General features: G+C 49.1%; 1 protein-coding gene across 1 annotated transcript; it reads right to left on the bottom strand.

Annotated features, from left to right (window-relative positions):
• Positions 1 to 403: 403 nt before the first annotated feature.
• Positions 404 to 24,758, bottom strand: itga5 (integrin, alpha 5 (fibronectin receptor, alpha polypeptide)). The gene is made up of 30 exons (XM_057040359.1): positions 24,324 to 24,758; positions 17,220 to 17,350; positions 14,173 to 14,273; positions 13,718 to 13,841; positions 13,530 to 13,591; positions 13,407 to 13,452; positions 13,206 to 13,331; positions 13,083 to 13,127; positions 12,916 to 12,959; positions 12,741 to 12,797; positions 12,233 to 12,285; positions 11,953 to 12,161; positions 11,685 to 11,876; positions 11,560 to 11,605; positions 11,319 to 11,432; positions 10,062 to 10,117; positions 9,336 to 9,493; positions 9,078 to 9,215; positions 7,120 to 7,187; positions 5,827 to 5,977; positions 5,614 to 5,706; positions 5,100 to 5,179; positions 4,918 to 4,998; positions 4,730 to 4,835; positions 3,815 to 3,973; positions 2,924 to 3,031; positions 1,570 to 1,683; positions 991 to 1,092; positions 791 to 913; positions 404 to 682 (listed from the first exon to the last, which is right to left on the bottom strand). Exons 1-30 carry the CDS (start codon positions 24,527 to 24,529, stop codon positions 605 to 607), a joined length of 3,171 nt encoding a protein of 1,056 aa, XP_056896339.1. The 5' UTR covers positions 24,530 to 24,758; the 3' UTR covers positions 404 to 604.
• Positions 24,759 to 25,420: the final 662 nt, after the last annotated feature.

Below are 25,420 nucleotides of genomic sequence, written 5' to 3' on the forward strand. Positions count from 1 at the left end.
TGCACAATTCACAGCATTCCCGGCTGCCACACGGTCCATGTGAGCAGACAACGAACTATTAAATAGCACCAGAACGAGGGGTAGTACGGGACGCAAAAAAAAAAGAAGACTTTAAAAAAAAAAAACAGAACTAATTAAGAAACATTCATACAGTTCAGAGATCATTGGGATGTTTTTGTCTTCATCTAGTGCAGCACAGTGGAGTTCCAGTGGTCTCTCCTTCGCTCTACGACTGCTTTCTGATCTGCTCCTCAGCTTCCGTCGCCCTCCTCTGCTGCAGTCATTTCGCCGGATATCGTCATCGCGGTCGTCTCCTAGGCTTCAGAGACGGGCTTGATTTGGGCTTTCTCCATGGCCATGTCGTAGGGTACAGATCGCTTGAAGAATCCAATCTACAAATATTTTTAAAAAAAAACAGAACTAATTAAGAAACATTCATACAGTTCAGAGATCATTGGGATGTTTTTGTCTTCATCTAGTGCAGCACAGTGGAGTTCCAGTGGTCTCTCCTTCGCTCTACGACTGCTTTCTGATCTGCTCCTCAGCTTCCGTCGCCCTCCTCTGCTGCAGTCATTTCGCCGGATATCGTCATCGCGGTCGTCTCCTAGGCTTCAGAGACGGGCTTGATTTGGGCTTTCTCCATGGCCATGTCGTAGGGTACAGATCGCTTGAAGAATCCAATCTACAAATATTTTTAAAAAAAAACAGGTCCCACATCATAATGAGACGATAGCAGCGGCTGCGGGGGGGTTTCAAAAGGGGATATTTCAGGTGGGTGTGTTTAACTCACCTTGTACAGGACATAGATGAGGAGAGCCAGGAGCAGTAAACCAGCCAGGATGGCCAAGATGATGATCCAGAGCGGGACGGAGTTTTCTAGATCCGGCTTATTCCACAGCAACGGTGTCACCACCTAAGGACAAAGGCAGAGGTGTGTATGTGTGTGTGTGTGTGTCTGTTGGGGTTTAAGGAAAGCCTGAGAGTATATACCTTTTCCTCCCCACTGGGATAATACTTGGGTAGAATGAGATAAGGCATCTTCCTCACACTGTATCCGGCCAGGCACTCCAACACATACTGCTTGTACGCCCTCTGATGAACCAAATCAGGTCAGAAACAAACAAATAAATATGTAATTCACCGAAAGGCCGCTAGGCGGAGACAGAGTACATGTAAAGGCTCATTTGAGCGCATTGTTGTACAGCAGCAGTGTGTCGTGCAGATGTGATAGATTTAAGTAAACGTGTAAAACTAGGAACTGTGGTGTGTTTTCTCTGTGGGAATCAGATTCCTCTCTGCATACACAAGCAGAATCTACTGCTGATGTTGCACTAATGTCAACAATTTATCAGGATTTATCAGCATTAAAGCTGAAAAAGTAACATTTCCTTTTCGCCACGACGTGTGTTGTGTGCTTCCTGCCAAAACACTGACATGAGATACATGGCAGGCAACAGTGGGAATGGACTAATCTGGAGCATGCAGTCCTTTCCTCTCCTCTGCTTGGTGAGAACATGTGTTTGCGCACAATGACACGACTTTGGAAGGCAAAGCTCTTTCGCAACAAACCTCAACAAAGGTCTCGGCCCAGACGCGGGAGCGCACTTTAAGGATTGCTGTGGTCCCCCTTTCCAGGAGACCCACGTTGCACCGGAGGGTCCAGCAGTCTGAATTGGAACAGGACTGCAGGAAGAAAGAGGAGGGCGTTGGAAAAACGTTAAACACGCTTCTGCTCATAACTGCCGTCATTCTTAAAATCTTGTTGATGGGCACACAAAATAACTGCAAATGGAAAAGTAGCAGAACAAATGGGGAGGACAAATAACAGCCTTGTTAATGTTGCAGGTCAAATAAATGTAACAAAGAGGCCAATGTTATGATCCCGATCCCAGGCCTGCTTCAAATTATATTAAAGGAATGTCACGAGATTGTAAAAATGCTGCGTGCACCACTCGTCACATTATTACCCGACCACAGAAACCAGCCCATTTTCCCAATGTACAACACCACAGCATTAATTACATCGTCATCACACAGCCTGGTGTGTTCTGGATTTCAGAACATTTTAGTTCACAGCTACTGCTGTCTTGAGACCACCAACCAGACGGGCGCTTGGTGATTCAGCAGAAGAGGACGAGTTTACGTGGTGCAGATCTCTGAGGAAAGCACAGGAGAGACAGCGCCGTTTCCTTTAGGCTCAGACTTAATTAGGATATTCAGACAGACAGGAAGCGCTATCGGTCCGTTTCCTCCCAGCAGACCCTCGTCACGCCGGTGGGGGGGGGCATTTGGGTAACGGCGGTTTGGTGACATGAATGAATGTGGATCAAGAGTCCCGTCTCTCCTCCACAGGGGGATAAACTGGACCGTGTGGGGTGTGGCGGCATTTCCCACAGCTTGGTAGAACAACAGTCTGACCCGACTGACAGCAAACCTACGACCACGTGCCCAAACCACCACTCAATCCATCACAATCCATAGAGTGGAGCAACGGAGACGCTTCCTGGGTGAAAGCAAAAAGAAGTGCTGACACAAGAGAAGCAGGATTCCTTCAGACTGACGCGTCTGAGCGAGCGTGATAAACGAGCGCCGCCGAGCGTGCAGACAAAGAGCTCCTCAGTGGAGGCAGGTAGCCACGGGCGGCGGCGGCGGCGGCGACAGCGGCCACCTGCAGCTGTGTCCATCAATAAGGCCAGTGTGTGGAGGAGCTGGGGGGGGGCAGAATGAAAGAGCAGCCAGGCTGTAATGAGCACATCTCAGGCTTCCACAGGGAGCGACCGCTCACCTCTGACCTTTCCCGTTTAATGACATCATAACCTAATTACCCAATCCCAGGAGCTCAGTCCCAAAACGGAGCGAGCGATGAGAAACGCGCCATTCAAAGCTTTTTCCGACGCGACGCCCAAACCTGTCAGCATCTCACCAGGTTGGTCAGGTGAGCGAGCGGGTTCTTGTGGACGTCCCTCTTCACGATGTGGTGCTCGTCCGCCTTCTGCGCCAGAATGGGCGACTCTGTCGGCGGGCGCTGGAGCTGAAGGGGGAACAGAACAGAAACATTAAGTTTCCTGAGTTTTGCCTTTTTCTGCCCTCTCTGTCAGTTAACTGGACATCTTGAGTCCGTTAGTTCAGACTCTTTGTGGGGGGGGGGGGGTGTTCAGCCTCGCCAAAGCACATTTACGATGACGGAAGGATACATACTCAATTTGTGTTGCTGTGTTGTGTTGCTAACAGTAACAATCGTGTTTCTCCTCGTGCGGGACTCTTGGGAGAGGGTGAGATCATTTCTAATCCAAACACCATCAAGCGAGTGTAAAATTACCTGTAAATCGCAGCCGTCAGCGTGACGAATAAGTAAAAACATTGATAATTCTGACAGCACAACGGTGGCGACGGGCTCTGACCTCGTTGGGAGGGGGGATCACGCCAACCCTGGCAATGCTCGCCTGACCCCCAGGCCGTCATTAATGACAAGCAAGGGTTTGACCCCACAAGGATTCATGCATGAGGGGGGGGGGGGTCAAAAGTGAACACAAACTGCTATGAAAGCTAAAAGCTGGGGTGAGGGGGCGTGTGCGATGCTGGAAATGAATAAGCACTCTGAGGAGGACAGGCAAGAACCGGGACTTCAAAGTGCTGGTGGGTTGAGTGTCCTGGGTGGGGCTGCGGAGCTGGGAGGAGGAGGAGGAGGAGGTGGGTGTGGGCCGACCGTCAAGACACCCCAACGCTTAATAATACATCTGACTCCAGCTGGAGGCCATCACAGAACGCAACAATCTTCATTTACCCAAGCGAGTGAGGCCGTGTGGAGACTCACTTTGAGACCGAGGTGGTTCATGTTGCTGTCCGCCGTGCAGTTGATGGGTCCCTGTGTGGAGAACTCCAGGGGGTAGAGGACAGTCTGACCTTGGGTGCTGAGGGGGCAGCGCAGCTCAAGCACAGTCTGGCTGATCCCGCTGGGGCCGTTGTTCACCAGCTTGATGAGGAAATGGGAAAATGTATCAGCAGAATTCGGAAAAACACGGATGATGGATTCTGATTTGACCTCCAACACACATTCATTTAAAGGCAGGCCTGTCAAGCTTTGTTTGTCCTCATTTATGTAAAAGGCAAAACTAGGGAACACGCCTATTTTTTAAATGATGGGTGAGTTTAAAAAAAAGAAAGAAAAGAAAATGAAAATGAAAGACAGAGTTAAACAGTTTTGGCCCAAATCGCTGCAGCAGTTTATGTTTAGAAGGAGCATGGGAGTTTATTTGTGTCAAATCTCTATTTTTCTGTACAATAAAGCCAAAGAAATTAAGTTAAGTAAATGAAATGTGTTTACGTGTAGGAAAAAAAAAGATACATGAACAGTTTAACGTTAGATGGCTGAAAACTACAAATATAGAAAGCTCAGGTCCTGCCTGAAGGGCCATGAAGGTATTCTGATGTTAACAAAACATAGTTATGGAGGCTAAGTTGAGAGAAGGACGGCCAATATCCATAATTACTTGGAAAAAAATCTACAAATAAATCCGGTGCGCTTTAACAACCCATCCCTGTCATTTAATTAGCAGCTAACATGCTAGCTTTGTTGGCATTGAAGGGTCCGGGCGTGTTGCTGCGAATTGTCCGACATTGTTGTGTAGTTTTGTGTGCATGTTTCCAAAAAATGAAAATGTGCCACTAGAGAAAACAGAAGACATCAAACTGAACCCGATTCCCTGCACAGGAAACCGTGACCCATTACCTCATAGACGTGTTCCACCGCGGGCCCGACGTCGTTCTCCACCCCGTAGCTTTTGGTCGACTTCCAGTTGGCGGGCGGTAAGAAGACCTTATCGGGTCGGGACACGCTTGAAAAGAAAGGTTGGGGATGTGAGGACATGGGTGAGGCGTCAACAGAGACAGATGAGGGAAACCGAACACTGGACTCACCCCTGGAGGATGACATCAGCCTGGACCACCACCTCCAGCATGTAGGGTACAACCTCGCTGTGGGAATTATTCTCATTTTTACTGTGGAAACGAAAAGATTCCAATTAGCTGATGTCATCCCAGAGCAGCGGCTGTCAGAGGAGGAAAGATCCCAAGCCTGCTGCAATTTCCGGCAGCTTTACCTGCGGATCTGCAGCTCAAACTGCACCGTTTTGTGGGTGTCCTTCAACCGTGGGACCGTGAAGCGCAGACCCGCCCACACCTGCAGCAGCAGAAATACCATGTGGTCAACCTTTATATCCGGGTGGGTGACAACCGAGGCTTGGCATGCAACCGGGCCATTAAAAAGGCAGCGGTGTGTGTGTGTGTGTGTGTGTGTGTGTGTGTGGTGTGTGTGTGTGTGTGTGTGTGTGTGTGGTGTGTGTGTGTGTGGTGGGGGTGGCACGAGGACACAGATGGAGTCTGTCACATTTCCTTACACCGACTTTTCCTGTGCAGTTCGCACCCAGTCTGCTGATGGTGCACAATATTTTCCAACAAAGGGGAGGAAACCGTGATGTTGTGGAGTCAACTGTTTGTTTTTATGGGCGGCGTCGCCATGGTTACAGGAACTGCCAGCCCGGGGAGCTCCCCTAACCACTGCTTTCAGAAATTCTCGGTGACACGTGAAGTGCCAGAAGAAAGTCGTGTCCTTACGCTGGTTCCGGACTTCATCGGGTTGCCCAAATCGCAGCTGAGGTAACGGGTCTGGTTCTCGGTGTCGTAGCTGCAGGTCAGCTGGGTCAGGCTCTGGGGACGGGAGAGAGCAGACGGGTCAACGAGGCCCGATGACGGTCGACAAAAGAGACTCGTCACCACATCCGGGTCTGGAAGCGGTGGGTTTCCAACGCGCCCTGGGTTTCTTCTCACCTCGTTATTGCGGGCAATTCCACTGTAGTCGGCTTCAGGGGGCAACACCACGTACAGCTCCGCCTCGTACGCCCCCCCCTCGCCCTCATTTCTGGCGTTGAAAGTCAGCGTTAGTGCGTTGTCATCGCCCAGGTAGACTTCCTTCCTGTTCCTGAAAACCCCACCAAAGAAAAAAAAAAGGATTATGGATCGGGTCAGCGGGCTCAGTGGTGGTGATCAATGGTGGAAAATGGGTCAAGCGACACGTGAAGGTTTGATTCTAGAGGAGGGTGACATCTTCGGCGTGTCCAGGAAACATCGCCGGTCGCTCCAGCGATGAAAGCAACCTTTTGTGATGGTTATAAAGTTACACATAAGAGAGCTGCAAAAGCTCGCAGCCCCTCCTCGGCTCTCCCTCCCTCCGCCTCTTCCCAGCGCCAAGAACAATGATAGAGTCCATACAGACAGCCGCACAGGCGCTTTTAATTACAGCCTGCTCTGTTAAAGCAGGAGAGCAAAAAAAAAAGGTCCTCGCCGAGCTGCGAGTCCACTGCGATCGTGATGGCGAGCGCACTATTTTTAAAGCAAACCATTGTAGGAATGAGACAAAGTCCTGCTATTACCAGGCCCTGTTAGCCAAAAACACCGAGCTCTTATTTTAATTGCACGTCTCAGTTTCCGGGATGGTGCCGACACTCACAGCAGGTGGTTCTACGCCATTTCTGGAGGGAGTCAGATGGTGAACACACGCCTTTTATTAATGGAATGTGAAATCAAAATGACGGAGCAGAGGAGTATCAGGGAGGCTGTGTTGTTCTTGTAAAAACCTCTAACAAATTCCTGAAATTTGGGGGGGGGGGAGATGTTATCCCCGCAGCTACTGAGGCGGCTGGGTTTGGATTTGGTTTTCTGGAGCGATCTCTTTCCTTTTTCCACATTTTTAACTGCGTGACCTCACACCTGTAGAGTCATTTCCTGCTTTATGGGGGGAGCCCAGAACGCCCCCGCGGCTCCATGCGCCCCGCCGCTATGCTAATCCAAATAAAAAATGGGAGCAACGGCAGAAACGGCTGCATTTACGCCTTCAAATCCAAGAGTTCAGAACAGTTTAGCATGTGTTACATACACGCTTACGATGCAAAAGAGGTCAGAGGGGGATTTCAGGCTGTATAAAACTGTATTTGAGTTCAGTATTATTGGAATTAAATCTGTAGGCTGCAAACACAAGCAACACAGTTGATATGAAGGCGATGAAAGCACGGAGCATGGAAGAATTCCATCCTGGGATTTTTCTCCGAATACGAACACACTCACCCCTGAACGGCCAGCTTCAAGTCAGGAACACAGATGTTGTCCTCTCCGCAATCCAGAAGAATCTGGGCCTAGAAAACACACATGGGCTTTTCAACACGAGGGCCGAACACCAGCGCACGGTGACAAAACACACGCCTGTCACACGCCAGATAAACCAGACGTGCGTTCCAGCGAGACAACAGGATGTGTTTAGCGAGATGTAACATGTGGGATGACTAAAACATTCCCGCCCAACACACACGTGTGAACGTGCGCACACACATCCGGACACCTGTACCACAGTCGTCTCTCTACCAGACAACAACACTGAACTACTGTAACACGACAAGTCAGTGAGGTCATCGTCTGCAGATGCCACGCCCCCTCCTGAACCAGCTGTCCCCATGCACACACACATACACACACACACACATACATACACAAACACACATGCTTCCCGTTTGCAACAGAAGGAAATGATGAACTAATGACAAAGCGTCCGCCAGGAGAGGTACTCCTGCGGAGCCGAGCGCAGATCTGCCTGCTCCCGGCTCTAACCGGCGTCCCACATCACAGCGCCGCGTGGCCAACCGCACTTTCACCACACGCTACGCCGCCCAGCCGACCACGGCCGTGGGGGAGCACAGGGAAAGGAGGAGCCCGGAGGAACCTCCTGAGCCAGAGAAGGAATATCAAGTGAGGAGAAGAAAGCACAAGTGTGGCTTCAAAGATTACAGCGAAGCGGAACACAAATGGGCGACCGCCGCACGCGTGGCGGCGAGGAAAGCCGTGCAGATGGCTCGATTGCATCCCGCTGTGAGCATCAACGCAATGACGCTCGTGGCGATGGGGATAATAAATAGAAATGGAGGAGGAGATTACAGAGAGCCAAGGCCCCTTCTTGTCATTACACCATTCGGGGGCTCTAATTGTGGACGCCGTGGCAACCGGAACGCTAACACGGCCACATGTGCGCCCTGGTGTGTTTGCCGGGGGAGGACAACGGCACAACATGTGAAGGCTGTAGATAACCAGCAGCAGCAACAGCCGACAATGGGATGGGCCTCCTGTAGTGAAACCAGCCTGTCAAAACAGGCGGGGCCCCGATTCGGGCTCATGGAGTCAGATGGAACAATGAGGTCACGGTTTTTGGCCGCTCCGAGTTCTGCCAGAGGTGAGATCTGCACAAGCGCGTGCCTCTGTGCAAGACTGGCGGCAGCTCAAACATCCATCGTCATAAATATTCACGGGGACATGTGGAAAATATTAAAGAGAATAAAGCAAAAGAGACCGCGCCGAACACATCAAACCACTTTCTTTCTCGCTCCGACTGATGGGGAATTACGTCCGGGCCGTGGCGGCGAAATGTTACATGGTCGACCGCGCTTTCCCACGACACACGAGTCGGCCATCGTGTGTCTGCCCGGGGCTGAAGCACTAGAAATCTCCAATCACTGTCTAAACGCTGCTTCCTTCACACGTTCTAAAGAGAGATTGATGTCAGCAGGCTGATGCATCTCACACACACACACACACGCCCTCTTTGGGTGTCTTTTTGAAAAAGGGATTTTTCAGATTTAATGCGTTCATTCTTGGCTCTGAAACAGGCCACATGTTGGAAACCCAACAGCTCTGATATCATAAATGTCAGCAGGGTTGAGTCTTGGTCCAACAGGGATAAGACGGACACACATCCGATCAGTGACGGGGGGGAGGAAGAGGGACTAGCGCGCTGACGGACGCTCCTGCTGTATTCCCACATGCTGCAGGCTGGGCCACAGCTGAAATTCTCCACATGTTTGCACCGATTCTCCACGTTTCTCAGGAAACTGGCAAAATGCCGAGAAATTTCCTCCAGATGGGCAAACTGCCTGGCTGCGCCCCACCCTGAAATATCGGCCGGCCCTCCGCGTCCGCACCCTCGGAACAAACCCTCTCCTCTATGAACAGAGAACATTTCTGGGGTGCATCAGAAATACCTTCTGCTCTTTTACGTTGGCGATCTGGTAGTTGAGGATGGGCCGCAGGCCGTGAGAGTCAGCTGGAGCTTCGGGGTCCAGGCTGAAGTTCAAGGCTACGTAGATGGAGGACAGTTTATCCCTGAATTCCTTCTCATCCTGGAATGACAGAAACCCCAAGAAATCAGGTTCAGGTTGGACGTTCGAAGCAGCAGATAGGCTGCAGAAGCCCTGGTCGAGGCTCAGAATGACCATCATCGTGGGGTTTGTGTAACTCACTCGTAGGTAGAGCTTGGTGTGTTTGCACACGTTCTCGCCACGGCGCACCGCCAGGCTCCTCTGGAGCAAGGGCTGCTGGGAATCCAGGAACAAAGCCCTTTTCACCGCACCCTTCTGCTTGTGCTTCCGACTGTCGAGCTGTACTTCCACCTGGAAATCTGGAACATGTAGGGCACAAATGTGCATTCATGGCTTGATGACTGTGGAGTCCCGTAACGGCAGCTTTTTAAAAAAAAAAAAAAAACCCAAAACACACAATATACACTGAAACACGCACAATGTCATCAATGTTCCCTGAAGCTCCTGGAACAGGCTACACTTGTAAAGGAAGCAGCCATTAGAGGTAATTAGGGGCTGACAGAAGAAGTTTGATCCCTAAATCACTGAAATTCAGCCTGCTGCACCAATTTCTTGTCATCATAACACATCTTGCTTTGACACATGGTCTGAATGTAGAAAGACATGGAAGTTTGACAAGATGTCTTGCACCGTGCTGTGCTGGTTTGTGTAGCTGATGCTGATCTGTGAGCAACACCAGGCTTTATCGTTCCAGTTCCTGTGATGAGCTGAAGTCAACTGAATCTTTACCTCTCTCCTGTGGATCCAGGAGGAGCAGTTTCAGCTAATGGAGATCCTAATAACCCCAACAACAACTCAGCTCCAATTGGTGGCTCTGGGATCTTTTCTTGGCTTGTAATAAAGTGCAGATGTGGAAAGTTGGCTCACCTAGGACGTCTGGTAGATGCTTCCCATCAGCAGATATGCAGAAGCTCAGGTTGACACTGTTTTGGACAGTCAAGACAAGGACGGGATTTAGGAGGATTGCTGTGCAAATGGCAGAGAATCAGAACAAACAGAGGGCAAACAGCCCTCGTTGCTCTGTCCGTGTCCTGTCAGTTCCTTACATGGCTCACATTACAGGACACAAGGCATGATGGGAATACGATGAAGCTATGAAAAAAATGCTAAATGCGTGGAAACACGCTGGCAACTGACCACTTTCTCCAGCCAAGCTAAATCGTTGCATCTCCATTTTCACAGACAGCCCCCCCAAACACACACGCACACGCACACACACATTAAGAAATAGCAGTTAAGAAGGGTGAAATTGTGCAGCGACTCAGGTTTCAAGACTGACCAGTCAATGGCCGTCTGTATAAGTCTTTAGCTGTCTCCCATGACATCAGCCACACAATATACTCCTGTTGGAACCCCCCAATCCCCCCCCCCAAACACACACACACATACATACACACACACACACACACACACACACACACAGAGGAGATGCAACTCACACATTTGAAAAAGTAAAGCGGAAATTCTAGTTGTAAAACCACATGAGAGAGGAGAGTGTAGAAGGAGGGCTTTTCATATACGTGCTCCTGTTTTCTTACAAGTGTGCACGCGTGCTCGCACGAGTCTACAGGTCCTGATGTTTCCCAGCTGTGCTCCACCAGCAAACAATATCTCATTCAAAAGGAACAGGAAAAACCTTCCAGCTCTCTCCCTCCCTCCCATTATCCCTTGTGCTCTGCTACCACGCAAAAAAAATCCTCCCTTAGCAACGCAGTGTAATCAAGACACGCGTGTATACAACAGTTTCCTATATGGATCAGGATCTGGAAATGGGGGGAAACAGACATGTGAGCTCAGTGTCAACCATATCAGGCAGCAAGCAACCATCATGTGTTTCCTTTCCCCTTTTTGGGGGGGGTGTGCACATGGAGAAAAGGCCAAAAACCGCTAACAATGCTGCTATTCAACAGTCTTTTTACTGCATCTGCAGCAGAAACGGTGTCAAATCTGAGATTTTGTCGAAGCAGCTGCAAATTAATGCAGCGCCTGTCAAGCCAAATGATATTCCTTATCAGAACTTCCTGCCAAGATAAGAGTGTTTATGGATGCGGGTGACAAGGGAAAGGCTAAAAAACACCAACAGAGCTTTACTGGACCATCGGGGACAGGAAGAAGGGGGCTCACCAGGAAACAGGAATGCTGGTGTTTCCACTGGTGATCATGCAGTTCTTCTCCTCAGGGTTGATCATGTTTGGATAAATTGTCAGAGAAGCTTTGGCGGTGACTATTGGGCGGGATCTGCGAAGGACAGACACGCTGCTAATGCATCCAATCATCACGTGAAGTTACACTTTGATGCCACTTTCTCAGTTAAGTTCATGAAAAAGGCGGTGAAGCATCTTCATTCCTTGGTTTAAGAACGTACCTGTAGAGAACTGCCTTATTGACTCCAAAGGCGCCAACCATGAGGTCTGAGGCGAGAAGTAATTACAACAATTAGAAACGACCGTACGCTTTGTTTGAAAAGGACATCATCGCTGCGTCTCTCACCTGGGTATCCGTTCATGTCCAGGTCTTTAGCACCTCTGAGGGCAAATCCAAAGCTGGAAGGGATACTCCCAGCAGCCCACTGGCCTGCAATCACCTGAGACGGCTTTTCGCTGAGCCCCTCCGAGTATCCATTGTAGATGTAGACCAGCCCCTGCTGCTCCTCGCCTCCGAATGGACAGCTGATCGCCACATCTGTTGAAAGCAGGGAGTCAAGTCAAAACTCCTCTGTGTAAATTCCAGTCAATTTCACGTCTAAAATCATCCTGACCATTGAAACCATCCTGGTTGAGGTCTCCCAGAGGTGCGATAGTGCTTCCATATCTCCCAAACACCTGGGTTCCTGTTAAATGAGATGGGCGGAGCTCCAGGTCCAGGGGGCCACGTTGTAGGTAAGTGTAGACCCGTCCCATCTCCTCCAGGCGGCTGTCGGAGCCTCGAACCATGAACATGGGGGCTCCCACAAGCAAGTCGGTCATCCTGCAGAGACAAACTAGCTCAAATCGAAAATTCATAATAGAAAAGAAAGAGAGAAAAAAAACGGTGCTCACCCATCGCCGTTGACGTCAGTCGTTGCTACGGCGTAGCCGAAATATGATCCCATCTGCAAGAAAGGGCCGACATAAGGCACTGACGTCATTTGCTTTGTTCTTGGGCGCTTTGCTTTGATCTTTCGAGCTCCACGGTGACGCGACATCGCCAAACATTACAGGCTCTGTGCAGTTTATCTGTGCATCGGTCGGTTTTATTTTCCGATCGTTCTTTTATCTTCTTTTGACGCGGCCTCCGATAATGAACGAACGAGAGGAATCGAGCGATTTTATTTACCCAGCTGGGTCAGAGGTGGGTTCCGCTCAGCGCATTTCTAGTCCCACAACCATTTACACAAATGACTGTAGCACTTTTCTCTCACTAATGGAGCCTCACAGCCAACCTCAGAAAAGCCCAAAATTCAGAAACAAATGGAAGTTATGCTTGTTTTGAACAATTAGGAGCTCTCCTGAGAAAAAGAGAGCAATTTAGGCCAAGCTTTCATAAATGGCGGCAACAGGAGCTCACCTGCTCGCCAGTGTAGTTTATCAAGGTCTTCAAATCTCTGCCGTTTAGAATTGACACCTGAAAGAAAGCACACAGACGTGCTGAACATCTTTCTATAACACTGGACTGGAAAAGCAACTCCCCGCTGCAGAGGCTGTTTTAAAGCAGCTTAAAGATTTCTACAAGGTTTTCTTACCAGGCCATAAAGCTTGAGTCCTTTTGGAACTCCGGCCACAAAATCTGAAAGATGTGAGGAAACGTTTCACATTCCGTTCATCTCAATACCTCCAGCTCAATGATCAGGTCTGTTATTGCGTGCAACTCAGGAAACATGAGGATACGCGCCCTGTTTTATTGACTCACCTTCGGTTCCATCGCCACTGAATTCCCCCACAGCGACAGAGTAGCCTGACAGTGGAAGTGTGGGGGTGAGTCAGGGTTGATGGGGCAAATAATTGAAGACATGTTCAATAAAAGTAGCCTCACCCTGGTAACTGTCATCATGAGCAGCCCGGACTTGTTTGGTCTGGATCTGGCTATTCACATACTGCATGAAAAAGCCGGGGTGGTAGGTTCCGATGATGTCCTCCTTAGCTGCAGAGATGATCTGACCTGAGGAAGGAGACCAAGAAAATGTGAAAATGCCTTTTAAAACAAACCAGTACCACCTTAAAATAGAATACACACCTTGCCAGAAGTAGCTGCCGGGTCCTCCAAGCACCACTTTGCCATCCTGTAACAGAAACCATTGAAATCAGGACAAACAGAATGGAGACATGAGCCTGGATCACGAGGAGCAGGAAGATTTACCTTTGTGAAGTCAGCACTGAAGCCTCCCTGGCAATAACCTTGGCCGACTGCATCACTGATCTCTGAAGCACAAAGAACAGAACTGATTGGTGGCGAGTCCAGGCGTCTGAAAACCTGCCTCAATCCAGCCATAATTTCCCTGGATGGAGTCAAAACGGCTACTTAAAAAGGTAAAAGAGAGAAGTTACCTGTGCGGCACGGAGCGTATTCTACAAATTTGGTGAAATTCTGAGTTGAGAGGTAGCAGGTTCCTGTCGGGTCAACGTAAGGGATGTCCTTTTCTGTGCGCCAGGAGTAAAGAGGGGCACAAGCCTGGGGTGGAAAGAAGGTGGGAGAATTCTGGTGACTGGCTGAGAGGAGCGACGTGCTGACAGAAACGCTGAGCACCGGGGTCGTTGAACTCAGGAGGAGACCCAGGCTGAGACCCAGGCTGAGGTCACTGCATCGTATGGAGCGACCCAGGTCTCAACCCTGACTATCAGCACAAATAAGAGGCAGCTCAGGAAGTCAGAGTGAGCAAACAGCATTTCCAGTCAGTGTGTGGGGACTGCAGATAACATCCATTAAAGGAAACGTGTCTTTAGCATAAAGAATTTAGAAAAGCAAATCTATGAACGACCCAACGTCGACTGAAGCGCCTTACCAGGATGGTGTCGCCGTGCGTGCGCACAGTCGCCCCGAACCACTGGTGCGACTTGAAGTCAACCTGAACCTCCGTGTTGTTCAGCAAGGTGGTGCGATCACCTGGAGGAAACCAAGCAGCAAAAACACTGATCAGCAGGAGCGAGAGGAGGACCGGCTTCCTCGCACCGACCCCGAGAATTCACATTCTGCATCCGCTTCTCAGACCAGTGGGAACATCTGGACAGTGGGCAGAAAAATGCCGTCGGACTCCAGCTACACCGTTTCTCATCCAGTGAGACAATCAGAGTGAAAAAAGGGTTTTGCTACAAGTTCGATGACAGCTGCAATGATCTTTAGGTGGCTTTTGTTGGAATTTAAAGATTCAGTGACTGAAAGTGACTTCTGGATTAATAAATAATGGAAATAACATTTTGCAGCAGCCCTGGGCCTCCTCCGACCTTGACGACCTCTGACCCCGTTTGGCCACCTGTCCACTAACTCTGGCCTCCCACGTGACAGCAGGCGGCGAGCTGACAGATGGACTCAGGAGTCGGGTTGAAAGGTGACTTTATCTGAGGACAGACGCCGCCGCGCAAACAGAAACGCCGACAAACTGAAAGAGAATCCACAACGCGGGAGTGCAGCTCAAACGCTGCGGCGAGCTGCAGTGCAAATGTGAGCAGCCATGTTATCAACGCCGTCCTGCGGACACGTTTCCCATGTAACCCAAACCACAGACACTTGGCGGGAGAGCAGGACAGGATCTTATAGGGGCTGTGGGCTGGCTCATAGTGTAAGAACTCCTGACCTCTGTGAATGTAAAATTAGGCCGCGCCTCAGACTTTCTCCATCCACGTCTCTCCCCCTCCAGCCAACTAGGCAGCTTGGAGTAGATCCATCTTTGTGGAAAGTTGGAGGGGGGCTGGGGTCCAAGGAAAACCCACGCTCTGCTCCAGTTTCCTTTAAGCAACCTCTGTTTGGACGCGCTTGTGTCTCCCTTCTTCGCTGTTCCACATTTCTTTAATCTCACACAAATCTGCATGATTGCAGCACTGTGTGGGGGGTGCTGCTTCTCGTCTTATCATGATTTTTATAAACAACCCAGTTGTATTTCTGCTTAATCTCCATCTCCAGACTGTCCTGCGCACATGTTTCATCTACAATGGACGAAGCAGAATGTGTGAATATAAGTCCTTTTTACACACACACCAGCTCCGAGACTTTTTGGGAACTTTGCTAACTGATAAGCCTCGGCTGCAGGACAATGTTCATTTTCATTTTAGGTAAATTTTTGGACAGGGACAATAAGAACTGGACGCTGCCAGGCAGCCTCATGTAGGAGGAGAAAAGAGAGACCTGCCAACACAGAGAAATCCAGAAATGGGACATGTGATCGACCCCACCCCACCTGGGAGGTCCGTCAGAGTGGTGGGCTGATGGGACACGGTGACTGGCCCAGTCTCTCAGGGGACCAGCATGGGAGTGTGGAGGTCTGGAGTGCATCCATAGACTCACTCTCGCCTTTGAACCGTGTGTGAGAGAATGGCCATTAGTGGGGTTAGAGCCCACACTCTGTGTGTGTGTGTGTGTGTGTGTGTGTGTGTGTGTGTGTGTTGTGTGTGTGTGTGTGTGTGTGTGTGTCGGTGGGTTTGAAGACAAATGGCTAAATTCACTCATCACATCAGTTGCCCTGTGGGAGTACTGACAGCAGGAGAACAGAGGGGGACAGAATGGAAGAACAAGGCTCTGGTTTCTCCCTCCTTTCCTCTGGCCTTACCCACCCTCCCTTCCTCCCATCCCATGCTTGCCCTTCTCACACCCTCCCCGCCGCCCTCACTCTTTGCTCTCAGACCCATAGAAAGGCTCTTATCTGAATGGAAAAGGAAGTGGAGAGGAGGAGATCCACTTTGACCCAATTAGTTAGGCTAATTAAGAGGATCTGTGGCCCGTGGGTCAGAGCTCAAGCACACTGAGAGAGAGGGACACCGCTTTGTTCTTGGAGCGATAAAGCCGAGGATATAATAACACGCAGGACACCCCTGCTCGTGTTTCTAACTGAAGGCCTTAAGTGCAAGGCGGCAGCATTTCATCTGTATTCATAAGTGATTAATACCAACATTTAATTACCACAAATGCACAAACGTAATAATCAGGCTACAGTAAAAACACCGTGGCATCAAATATCAGGTATGTTTTGGTAGAACATGTTTTCAGATGTGCATGCACTGCAGAGCAAATTCAACTGCCATAATCCAGATGTTGGAACCATCTCTGGCAATCATATCGGCTATTTAAAGCATCTTTAGAATACGTGGGACATTCTCTGTCAACACGGGGGGACTCTCCTTCGCCGCCAGGCCTCTTTTGCCTGTGCGTGACATCCCTCACCGGGGCCTCCAGTCAGCGCCACAGAGGGGTATGTTGCGCCACAAATGCACCGAGCAGCGGTGCAGAGGTGCACCATTCGCTGCAGGAGTGCTGGGAAACCTTTTTGTCTTCTGGGTGGACTGAAAAGGTTCCCGTCCCCGGTTGTATTGGGTCACCCGTTTCCAAAAGTTGTGGCCTTTTACTCCGTTTATCTCTCCCCACTGTGCCACACAGGCAGGGTGCCTACGGTTACTGTCACCACACCAAGACACAATGTTCAGCCTTGCCCACTTCGGTCCTTCCCAGAGTGCTTGACTTCGCCCTCCATCCCCCGCTGCTCTCGACTTCACCTGTCCTACAAACAGGACGCTTCTTACTCAACCTTGTGTTTAGTGGTTGCTTATCTCCCTACAGCTCTAAGGTAATGCCAGTAACCTACTCATCCCTAAAGAGGAAACACAAACAGGAAAAAAGGATCATCCCGTGCCCAGGAACCCGAGTAGAGAGTGAGGGTTCGGTGGAGTGGAACGCTGTTGCTCAAGAGAGGAAACTCCGACGGTTCACAAGGTGAGACACTTATTTCATATACAGAGTTGTGTACAAAGCACAACCGATTCCTAAACGGCGTGTAAATCAGTTTGATTACATTGGAATTACATTGGTAACTGTCACCTCTGTTCATTTGAAATTAATTCTTACCTTCGGTGTCAAACTCAATGGCATGACAGTCCGTCTGGCTGAGGCTCCACGGACAGTAGAAGACGGATCCACCCTCTTTAATGTTGACCTGCCTCGTTTTGGCCTTGGGAGCTCCGATCACCACACTGGCACTGCAGACAAGGCAAAAAAGAGAGGAGTTGTGAATCTCCCACTGTACATTAACCCAACCACAGGATATTAATTAACCCGAATGCCTCCTACAAGTCCGAGCTGGAGGCTAGTGGTTCTTAGCCTGGTCTCAATTTAAAAAATTAAATCCAGACCTCCCACTTGACATCCTTAAAGATGCAGGATGCGCATTAGCTGCGTTCTGACTCAGAAGAAAAGCATTTTAACAGGTTGCAGCACTGTTTGACATGATCCTATATAACTGGCGCTGTGATGTGCACATGTAGGGCTCAGACGGGTGTTCGACCAACTTGTGAGGGCAGGCACAGGCAGAGAAGCACTCACACGTGCATCCCCGAGGGGCAGATTCAGTCTGAGAACAAGAAAGCAGACGGGCTAAGTGGAGTCACACTCTTGTTTCTTCAGCTGCGGTACTAATTTTCATGTCTTTGGAGCTACTCCGAACAACTACAGGCGAGGCGGCCGACTACTTCAACTCAGATTTGAGAAGAAAAAAAAAAAAAAACCCAGCAGGTGTGCCAAGGATTACTCACGTGTAGACAGCCTCCAGACAAGAAAGAATAGAAAGCCCGACTGATGATACATTAAATGATGAAAAGAAGACTCGGGCACGGTAACTGGAAAAACTATCTCCCAACAGATAATGTGACTTAAGTGGATGGCTTAGTCATTACCTCATTGTAGACCCACTTTAGTCAACAAGCACGCGAGAGACGGTTGATGTGGGTAAGAGATCTGGGATCACTGGGACCAGACGATCTTTGGGGGGTGCACCAGAACAGGAAGAGCACACCCTTTCCTGCCCTGATCTTCTAGTGGTGGTGGAGCATTTCTACTTTGGCTAAACTTAGCATCTCCAGGGTCCAGAGGAAGATAAGGAGGTAGCTTGATTCCAAAAGTAGTCCAAAATCATGAGGTTGTGATAGTCGCTCCCACTGAATCCACCCATTAGCTCGGATGAAAAAGAAGAGATCGTCAAGGGTTTTCTCGTGGAGGAAATTGGGTAGATTGGCAAATTTTATATGTGCACAATATAATTCCAACTCCAAACGTGGGGCAGAAACTCCTGGTTTTTGTAGGAGATGAGGGGAAAAAAGAAACAAAGCAATCCAAAAAGGTTCTGGCTAAACATGCTTATGCTGGAATATCCCCAACAGCAGTAAAATTCCAGCAGCGCAGCAACGTCAGACCTGCATACAGGCTGCAACAGTAAACAATATTTCCATTTAAACGACATTGTACCAACACGCTCTGCAGCATTCTTATACAAAAACACCTGGCTTTAGCTTCCAAGGCCTTGAAAAAATACACTAACAAAGGCAATTAATCTGGAATCATCTTTTATTGAACAAAAAAACCCAAAACAGGCATGGATCCAGGCAGCCACAGCAGCACTTCAAAGGATGAAAAGTACAGGAAATAACAAAACAAGCGCGTCCAACTTTAATCAGCAATTTGGCAGTCAGTGTGTGTGTGTGTGTGTGTGTGTGTGTGTGTGTGTGTGTGTGTGTGTCGGCATTACTTTTAGATACATGCAGATGTGCAGACACACATTCACACAGACTGATAGAGATCTGAAAGTGCTGTAAATGGGAAGGAATTAGCATTTAATGGGTGCTTATCCGTCAAGGATCAGTCTGGTCCTTAACCGGTATTTTCCCACCCTCCGCCTTATCTGCCCCAGTTGTTGAAAGATAAAGCTTTTGTGTCATTAGCACAATGAAGTTCTACTGCTGATGCCACATTCTTTTGTAGAAGCAGCTGGAGTGCACGGCGAGGGCTTCGCATTGCAAATGCATGTAGGTCGTCGGTGGCGATGGGCTGAAAGCGGAGCGGGCTCAGGGTTGCAGGGAGGGTTCTGGAAGTCGGCGACGTCCTTACAGGCACTTGTGAACCTCTATATCAGAGCTAAAGCCACCTTCACTTGCTCATTCGTCTGTTTGCTGACAAACAGCAACGGCGCTAACATATGAGAGGCATTATGTCTTGTTTAGCACAGTCGAGCCCACCAGCTGCCAAACAACAGCCACTCATCATCTTCACCATTAGACATTAATTAGACAACTGTAAATCGATTGGGGTTAGATGTTATGGATGTCTAACCAACAGCTTCGCTGTAAATGAGCACAGCGTTTGCCATAATTAGGACACATTTTCACCATAATTGTCAGACTGGAACCGCTGTTTTATGCGGGCTAAGAAAGTGGAGTTGGGGAATGCTAATGCGCCACTTACGGCTAACCGGCTCTGTGATGATGGTAAAGATGGAGGCTGTCATGAGACCGACTCTCTAGGCTGAACTTCCTTTTTCTTTCCATTACATATTAAATCGTCCTCCATTGCAGCTGCAGAGCTGATGTCACTTGAACGGCGTTACGGCGGATTTAAAATTAGAGATCACGTGATTTGAGTTATGGCCCTTCTGCATCCACCACCTGCGGTCATAAACACCACCCAAAGAAAACTATGGCCCAGATGGAGCGGGGGGGGCAGGCTGTGGCCTTCAACTCTCAGCAACACCTCAGTAAAAAGTACAGTGATCCTTGAGCTCTCAGCACGCGCTTAAACAGGAACGTGGTTCCGTCTCAGTGAATCGCGGTGACCTGCCACGTCCGACCTTCACCGCTCTCAAAGCGCTGGAGAAATGGAGCAGAACAAACACAACAACGCCCCCCCCAAAAAAACTCATTACAGCCACTTCACTAACGTTCTCAAACGTTTGCCGGGTTCAAAGAGAGCCAGACGTGGGGTTGACGCGGACCGTAATTTAATTAATATCGGAATGATGTCATGCACGGCGGTATTGACTAAGCACGTGTGGCCACTTAGTGTTATTAGCCAAATGACAGAGAAGAGAAGCACAAGTGGACTGCGATGACTTATTCTAGACCACATGGAGCCATACAAAGAGTCCTGTTTCCACACACACACACACACACACACACACACACACACACACACACACACACACACACACTTTCTGCTGTCCTGACATCACAGAGGATGGGAGAAGCAGTGCAGGTCACACGAAGCCTTCCCACTACACTCTTTGATGACCGTCATGATTTAATTTTAAGGTGCAGAAATGGGTCTTTTAATAAATCCAGCTACATCATGTGACGCTCCTGTGTGGGAGCCATTTAGTCTCTCCAGCTATTGGTGCTAATCAAATAAACAGTCCGAACCGTTTGATCGTGAAGCCCGCGAGCATTGCCAAGCAAAAGGAAAAGCGTGGTGACCTGAACACGAGGAACTATAGCATTTATTGTTTGTGTTTGACGGTTTCAAATCATTATTAAATTCCTATGGCTGAATACACCAAAACAGCTATCTTTCAAAGTTAAAAAAAGGTTGTGCATTTTCCCTTATCACGCCGTTTTCCCACCGTCCTGACCCCAAAAGCGGCCCCTCCCCCGTTCTCGGAACAACTGCACTTAAATCTTCCTGTGGAGAGTTTAACTGCTGGCGCTTCACACCTCTGCACAATGCCCACATCAGGGGGTGCAGCCCTCTCACCTATGGACAGACCGACTGCTGTATAAAACCTGGTGACTGGGGGCCGCGGGGGGGGGCAGCTGTTGAAATACTCAGTATGTGCACCCCCCCGGCCCCACCTACGCATGCATGGACAAATGCGCTCACACACTTCCAGAAGCAGTAATGACCAGAGGTTACAGCTTATTTCCATCTTGAACATGAGCTCGCTCGCTCTGCGATTCGAATTTCATCAGCAACGGGTGGGCGGATGGCGTCATCGCTGTATTTGTGGAGGGAGGATTTTCATCAGGGTTAACAGAGATGTGAATCATTTAGTGACCTGGGGCTAAAACAAAACAGGCCTCGCTGGCAGGCAGAGATTAAATCTAGTGTGAGTCAGGGCGACCCTGACCGACGACCAACTCCGGCGGAGACATGACGTCCTGGGGGGATTCCCAAACCAGCAGACACCACGGCAGGGTCTTTAAACACATCGCCACCGTGTATCTCCACTGGAGCGGACAGAGGATCTTTATCTAAAGGCTCCATCAGCCCGGCGGAGTGCGACGCAACAGTGCTCCCGCCCTGCCGGAGAGGCAAGTGAAGGGTGAAGCAGCGTCGAAAGGTTAAGAATAAATAAAGAATAAAGACGTCGGGTGGAAATCAACATTATCTGCTGTCAGACAAAGAGCCTCATTGTCTCCGCGTAACAATGAGAACCTGGGCGAAGAAAAAGCTGGCAGGCCAAACACACAGGGAGTGCTCCTTCAGCTCAGCCGCTTGCTGCTTTCCTTTAGCGGCAGGTCCACGCAAATGGGACGAAAATGAAAACAAAAACAGAAATAACACCGGTCATAGGTGGAGAAAGGCCTCGGTGTAGGCAGAGAAAACACCGCGGCTTTAGAGGCCGTAAGAGACCCCAGTCTAAGGTCAATATTAGCTCAGCGCTAACAGCCTTTGAGAGGGTAACCTCCAGGTGGGTGACCCACATGGAGCGGCTCATCTGAGGGCTTGTCGTGGTTAATCCGAGCATCCTTTAAACAGACAACTCAGTCACCATCATCAGATAAAGGTTTTTAATGAGCTGTTCTCAAAGATGAGTTCAAGGACCGTGCAGAAGAAGTTTGGGGGTAACAAGCGAGCATCAGAGTTTAACAAAGTCCCACATCAGCTCGTAAGGAGAACCGTCCTTTCACATCCTTTCACACACTCCAGCAAAAGGTCTGTTATTGTTTACAGCCCCTGACCTTTGGCGGCATCCATCTCGGAAAAGATCCACTCCCTTATCCCTGCCAGGCACCGGGAGAGGAAAGTCGGAGAGGGGTGTGTTTCTGAATCAAACCAGCCCTCAGAAGTCCATCTCTATTTTGATGACCTTCTGCCTACATGGAGACATGCAATGAGTCGAATCTGACTCAGAGTGAAAGAACACACACACACCCACACAGTATAGAGAACCTTATATCCGCCCGTCCTTCCTGTGCATCTGGAGAACACCGTCACACACAGTTCATGAAGTCTGTCCGCGGGCGTTCCTCCCTGGTGGGCTGTCTGCTAGTGTCCGAGTGTAATTTTATTACCCGCGCCTGAGGGCTATAACAGACCTACACATATAAACTTTTTTGTCGAGTTTGTCTGCCAAAGCGGGAGCAAAGGAGGCCTTTGTGTTCGGAGGTCTGACTGAGCCACTCACACATGATTATCTTCCTCTCTTCTGTAATAAATCTCATTTTTCTAAACCTACCAGAGACAAACGCAGCTGCATTCCAGCCACTTATGGACTAATTTAAACCCCGTTTCTGCTCATACATTTCGACGGATGTCAGCCTCCATCTCTTTCTTATTTAAGTTCTGAAGTTCTTTATTTCAGTCTTCCTCACCTTAGCCAGTTTTACAATAAATTAGTCCCATCTTCAGTCTTTCCACCACAACACGTCACTTTCTACGGCTGTGGTGCCTCAGCTTTTAAAGGCTGGAGGCCAGACAGAACTTTCTGCTTAAACACAAACATTTTTACTCATGCTAACAGCAGCCTGACAGGAGTAAAGCCTCTCAGCTGACTTCACCCTCAGATTACCAGTACTCCCACACTTTTCACGCCCCCCCCCCCAGTGCAGGCGATGACGTGATGGCGAAAGAAGCAGCAGCGTTTTCATCACAGGACTCGCCTCAGATGTGTCTGCAGCTGTGAGCATGCGAGCCTCTGATAACGCAGCACCTCGCCGGCGCCTATTTTTTTGTTAAACATTTGACTTCCGAGCACTTTTCAACAGTTGGAAAATTAAAGGGGAGCGGGCTTGTAGGAATCTCGCTCCCCTCCAACTAGGGAACAACATCCAACGTGGAGAAAAGTTCAGATTAAGTCACCAGCAGGATGACGTCTGCCCCTTCTCACACTTAATGAGCGTAGGGAAGATGATGGGGAGGGAGGCCAGACGGTGGGGGAGGGTCTGCACTATGGATGAATTATAAACCCCTTCAGAATGACATCAGCACAGGAGGAAGAAAGAGGAGAGGGGGATGCTTAAGGAAGAGGAGTTCATACATTCAAACCTCACATCCTAAATCATGCCTCTCTCATGAAGCCCTTTCTTCCCAGGCACTGAAATTAAGATCAATAGCATCAAGCTTCCATACAGCTAAGGGTCATGAGAGGAGGGGGGAGGAATCCCCCCATGTGTGAGTGTCTGCTGCCCAGGGAGGTGGAGAGGAGGGCCGGGGGGAACTAGAGCTGCTACTGCTGCTGGCAGCACAAAGCCCTGCCTCAGCTCACAGCCCGCTGGCTGCTCCAAGAGCGGTCTGAGAACCAGAGTCAGGAAGTTTGATCATGTCTGAGTCCAACTCTGACTGCACAAGCTCCCAGTAACCACGATGACTGACACATTCAGCAGCGCCGGTCCGATTTTTGCTGCACACCAGGAACAACACGGATGCTCCTGGCTGCAGACATGCACGCATCCAAATCATTTCTCACCGGAAATGCCAAAATAGTCTGGACGCGTCGCCTGGATCACATTCCGACTCAGAAGTAAAACTGAAGCCCAAAGGTGATTAACAGGATCAAATTCAAATGTCAATTTAGTTTTAGTGTTTAATTAAAGACTGATCCGCAACACTTTTCCCTTGGAACGCCAGTTCCAGTGCGCGCACGGGGTTTGCGTGCACGTAAAGCGTGTGTCCAGTGATCACAGAACAAGCAGATTTGAATGTCGGAGTAAAATAACCTCCCACAAATGGATTTTTTTCCACTGGAACTTTAGGCTGCAGCTTTAAAAAGGAAGTTCTTTTCTGTTGGGACCAAAAAAATAAAACACCCACGATGAGTTCATGGATGATTCATTTACATCCTCAAACTCTGAAGATGTTTCAGAGTGTGACGGAGAGTTCCTGACCCCCCACTTCCTTTTTTTAAATATATATATTTATTATAATCATTCGGGGAAAAAACGCATTTTTCATTGAATTCAAGAAACTCACCTGGTCGTATTCACCAAATAAAAGTCAACGGCGTATCCGAAATAGCTCCCCGCGGGTCCGCTGTACACAGTCGGGCTCTCCAGGTCCAAGTTAAACGCCTCGCAGATAGTCAGGGAAGAAGTCAGCAACAGCATGATACAAAGGAAGGAGCGGGAGAGAGGGGCCACCGTCCCCGGCGCCTGAGCCCCGAACCGTCCCGGACCCATTTCTGACGGTGAAATAATCCGCTGAAGTCTGTCTGAAACGGCGATGTAGGTCCGGATGTTGCGCGTTGATGACCGTAGATAAAGGCTGGGAAACAGCAGTGAAATGGGGCTAAAATCGCATCCCAGTGACTCGGACCGGCTTCTGTCTCATGAATGCTCCGTCAGCTCCTCTCCGCGTCCTCGCTGCGCTCTGTGCGCGTCTGGCCCGGTCCACGCCTTCTCTGCGCACCTACTCACGGCACCCGGAGTTGGGAGTTCCCTCAGTCGTGACAAAGTTTGGAGGAGAAGGAGGAGGAGCCTGTGATTCCCCCAAAAACATCCAAATCAGGGCTCCTACAACTGTGAACTTTGGATTTTTCTTATCTTTGACGCCCAGATTTTTAAATAAAATAACAATGGGCCCCAGAAATCATCCTTACACCTGATATAAAAGGTCAGGGAGACCGCAGGAAATGGTGAAGTAATAATAAAAGAACCAATATAACCGAAAAAAGTATCAGAATACTATTAAATCTCAAAGAACAACGTATCTGATTTACTCCGATATAATTTAAGATCGTAATTGCTCTTGTGAGTTTTTAATTAGAGTTTTTGCAGAAATCCCCAGACATTTCATCCAAATTCGAGTCAAAGTCCTCAAATATCTAATTTAATGTAATTGTCATAATTTTAGACACACTTTTTTCAGTTCTATTGCTGCATGTGACCTTGTTCGGACCTTTATTTCCTGGCCACTCAACTGTATAGAGCCTGAGTTCCATTTAAAATATATATTTCTTTATCAAAAACAGCTCAAGTCAGACACTTGTTTGCACTACAGCAGACTAATTATGCGTTTGGCGCTCAGTCTGTGATCCATATGTATTTCTGCCTAATTACAGCGTTGATCTC

Source organism: Takifugu flavidus, chromosome 8 (assembly GCF_003711565.1).
Source record: "Takifugu flavidus isolate HTHZ2018 chromosome 8, ASM371156v2, whole genome shotgun sequence".
NCBI lineage: Eukaryota > Metazoa > Chordata > Actinopteri > Tetraodontiformes > Tetraodontidae > Takifugu > Takifugu flavidus.

What these genes read in the sequence shown, in the direction of transcription:
- itga5 (XM_057040359.1), bottom strand. Translation starts at nt 24,529, where the DNA reads ATGGGTCCGGGACGGTTCGGGGCTCAGGCGCCGGGGACGGTGGCCCCT. An exon ending in CAGTGGCGATGGAACCGAAG is followed by an intron (nt 12,960 to 13,082) that starts GTGAGTCAATAA and finishes CACATCTTTCAG; the next exon opens with ATTTTGTGGCCGGAGTTCCA. An exon ending in GGACATGAACGGATACCCAG is followed by an intron (nt 11,606 to 11,684) that starts GTGAGAGACGCA and finishes TTCTCGCCTCAG; the next exon opens with ACCTCATGGTTGGCGCCTTT.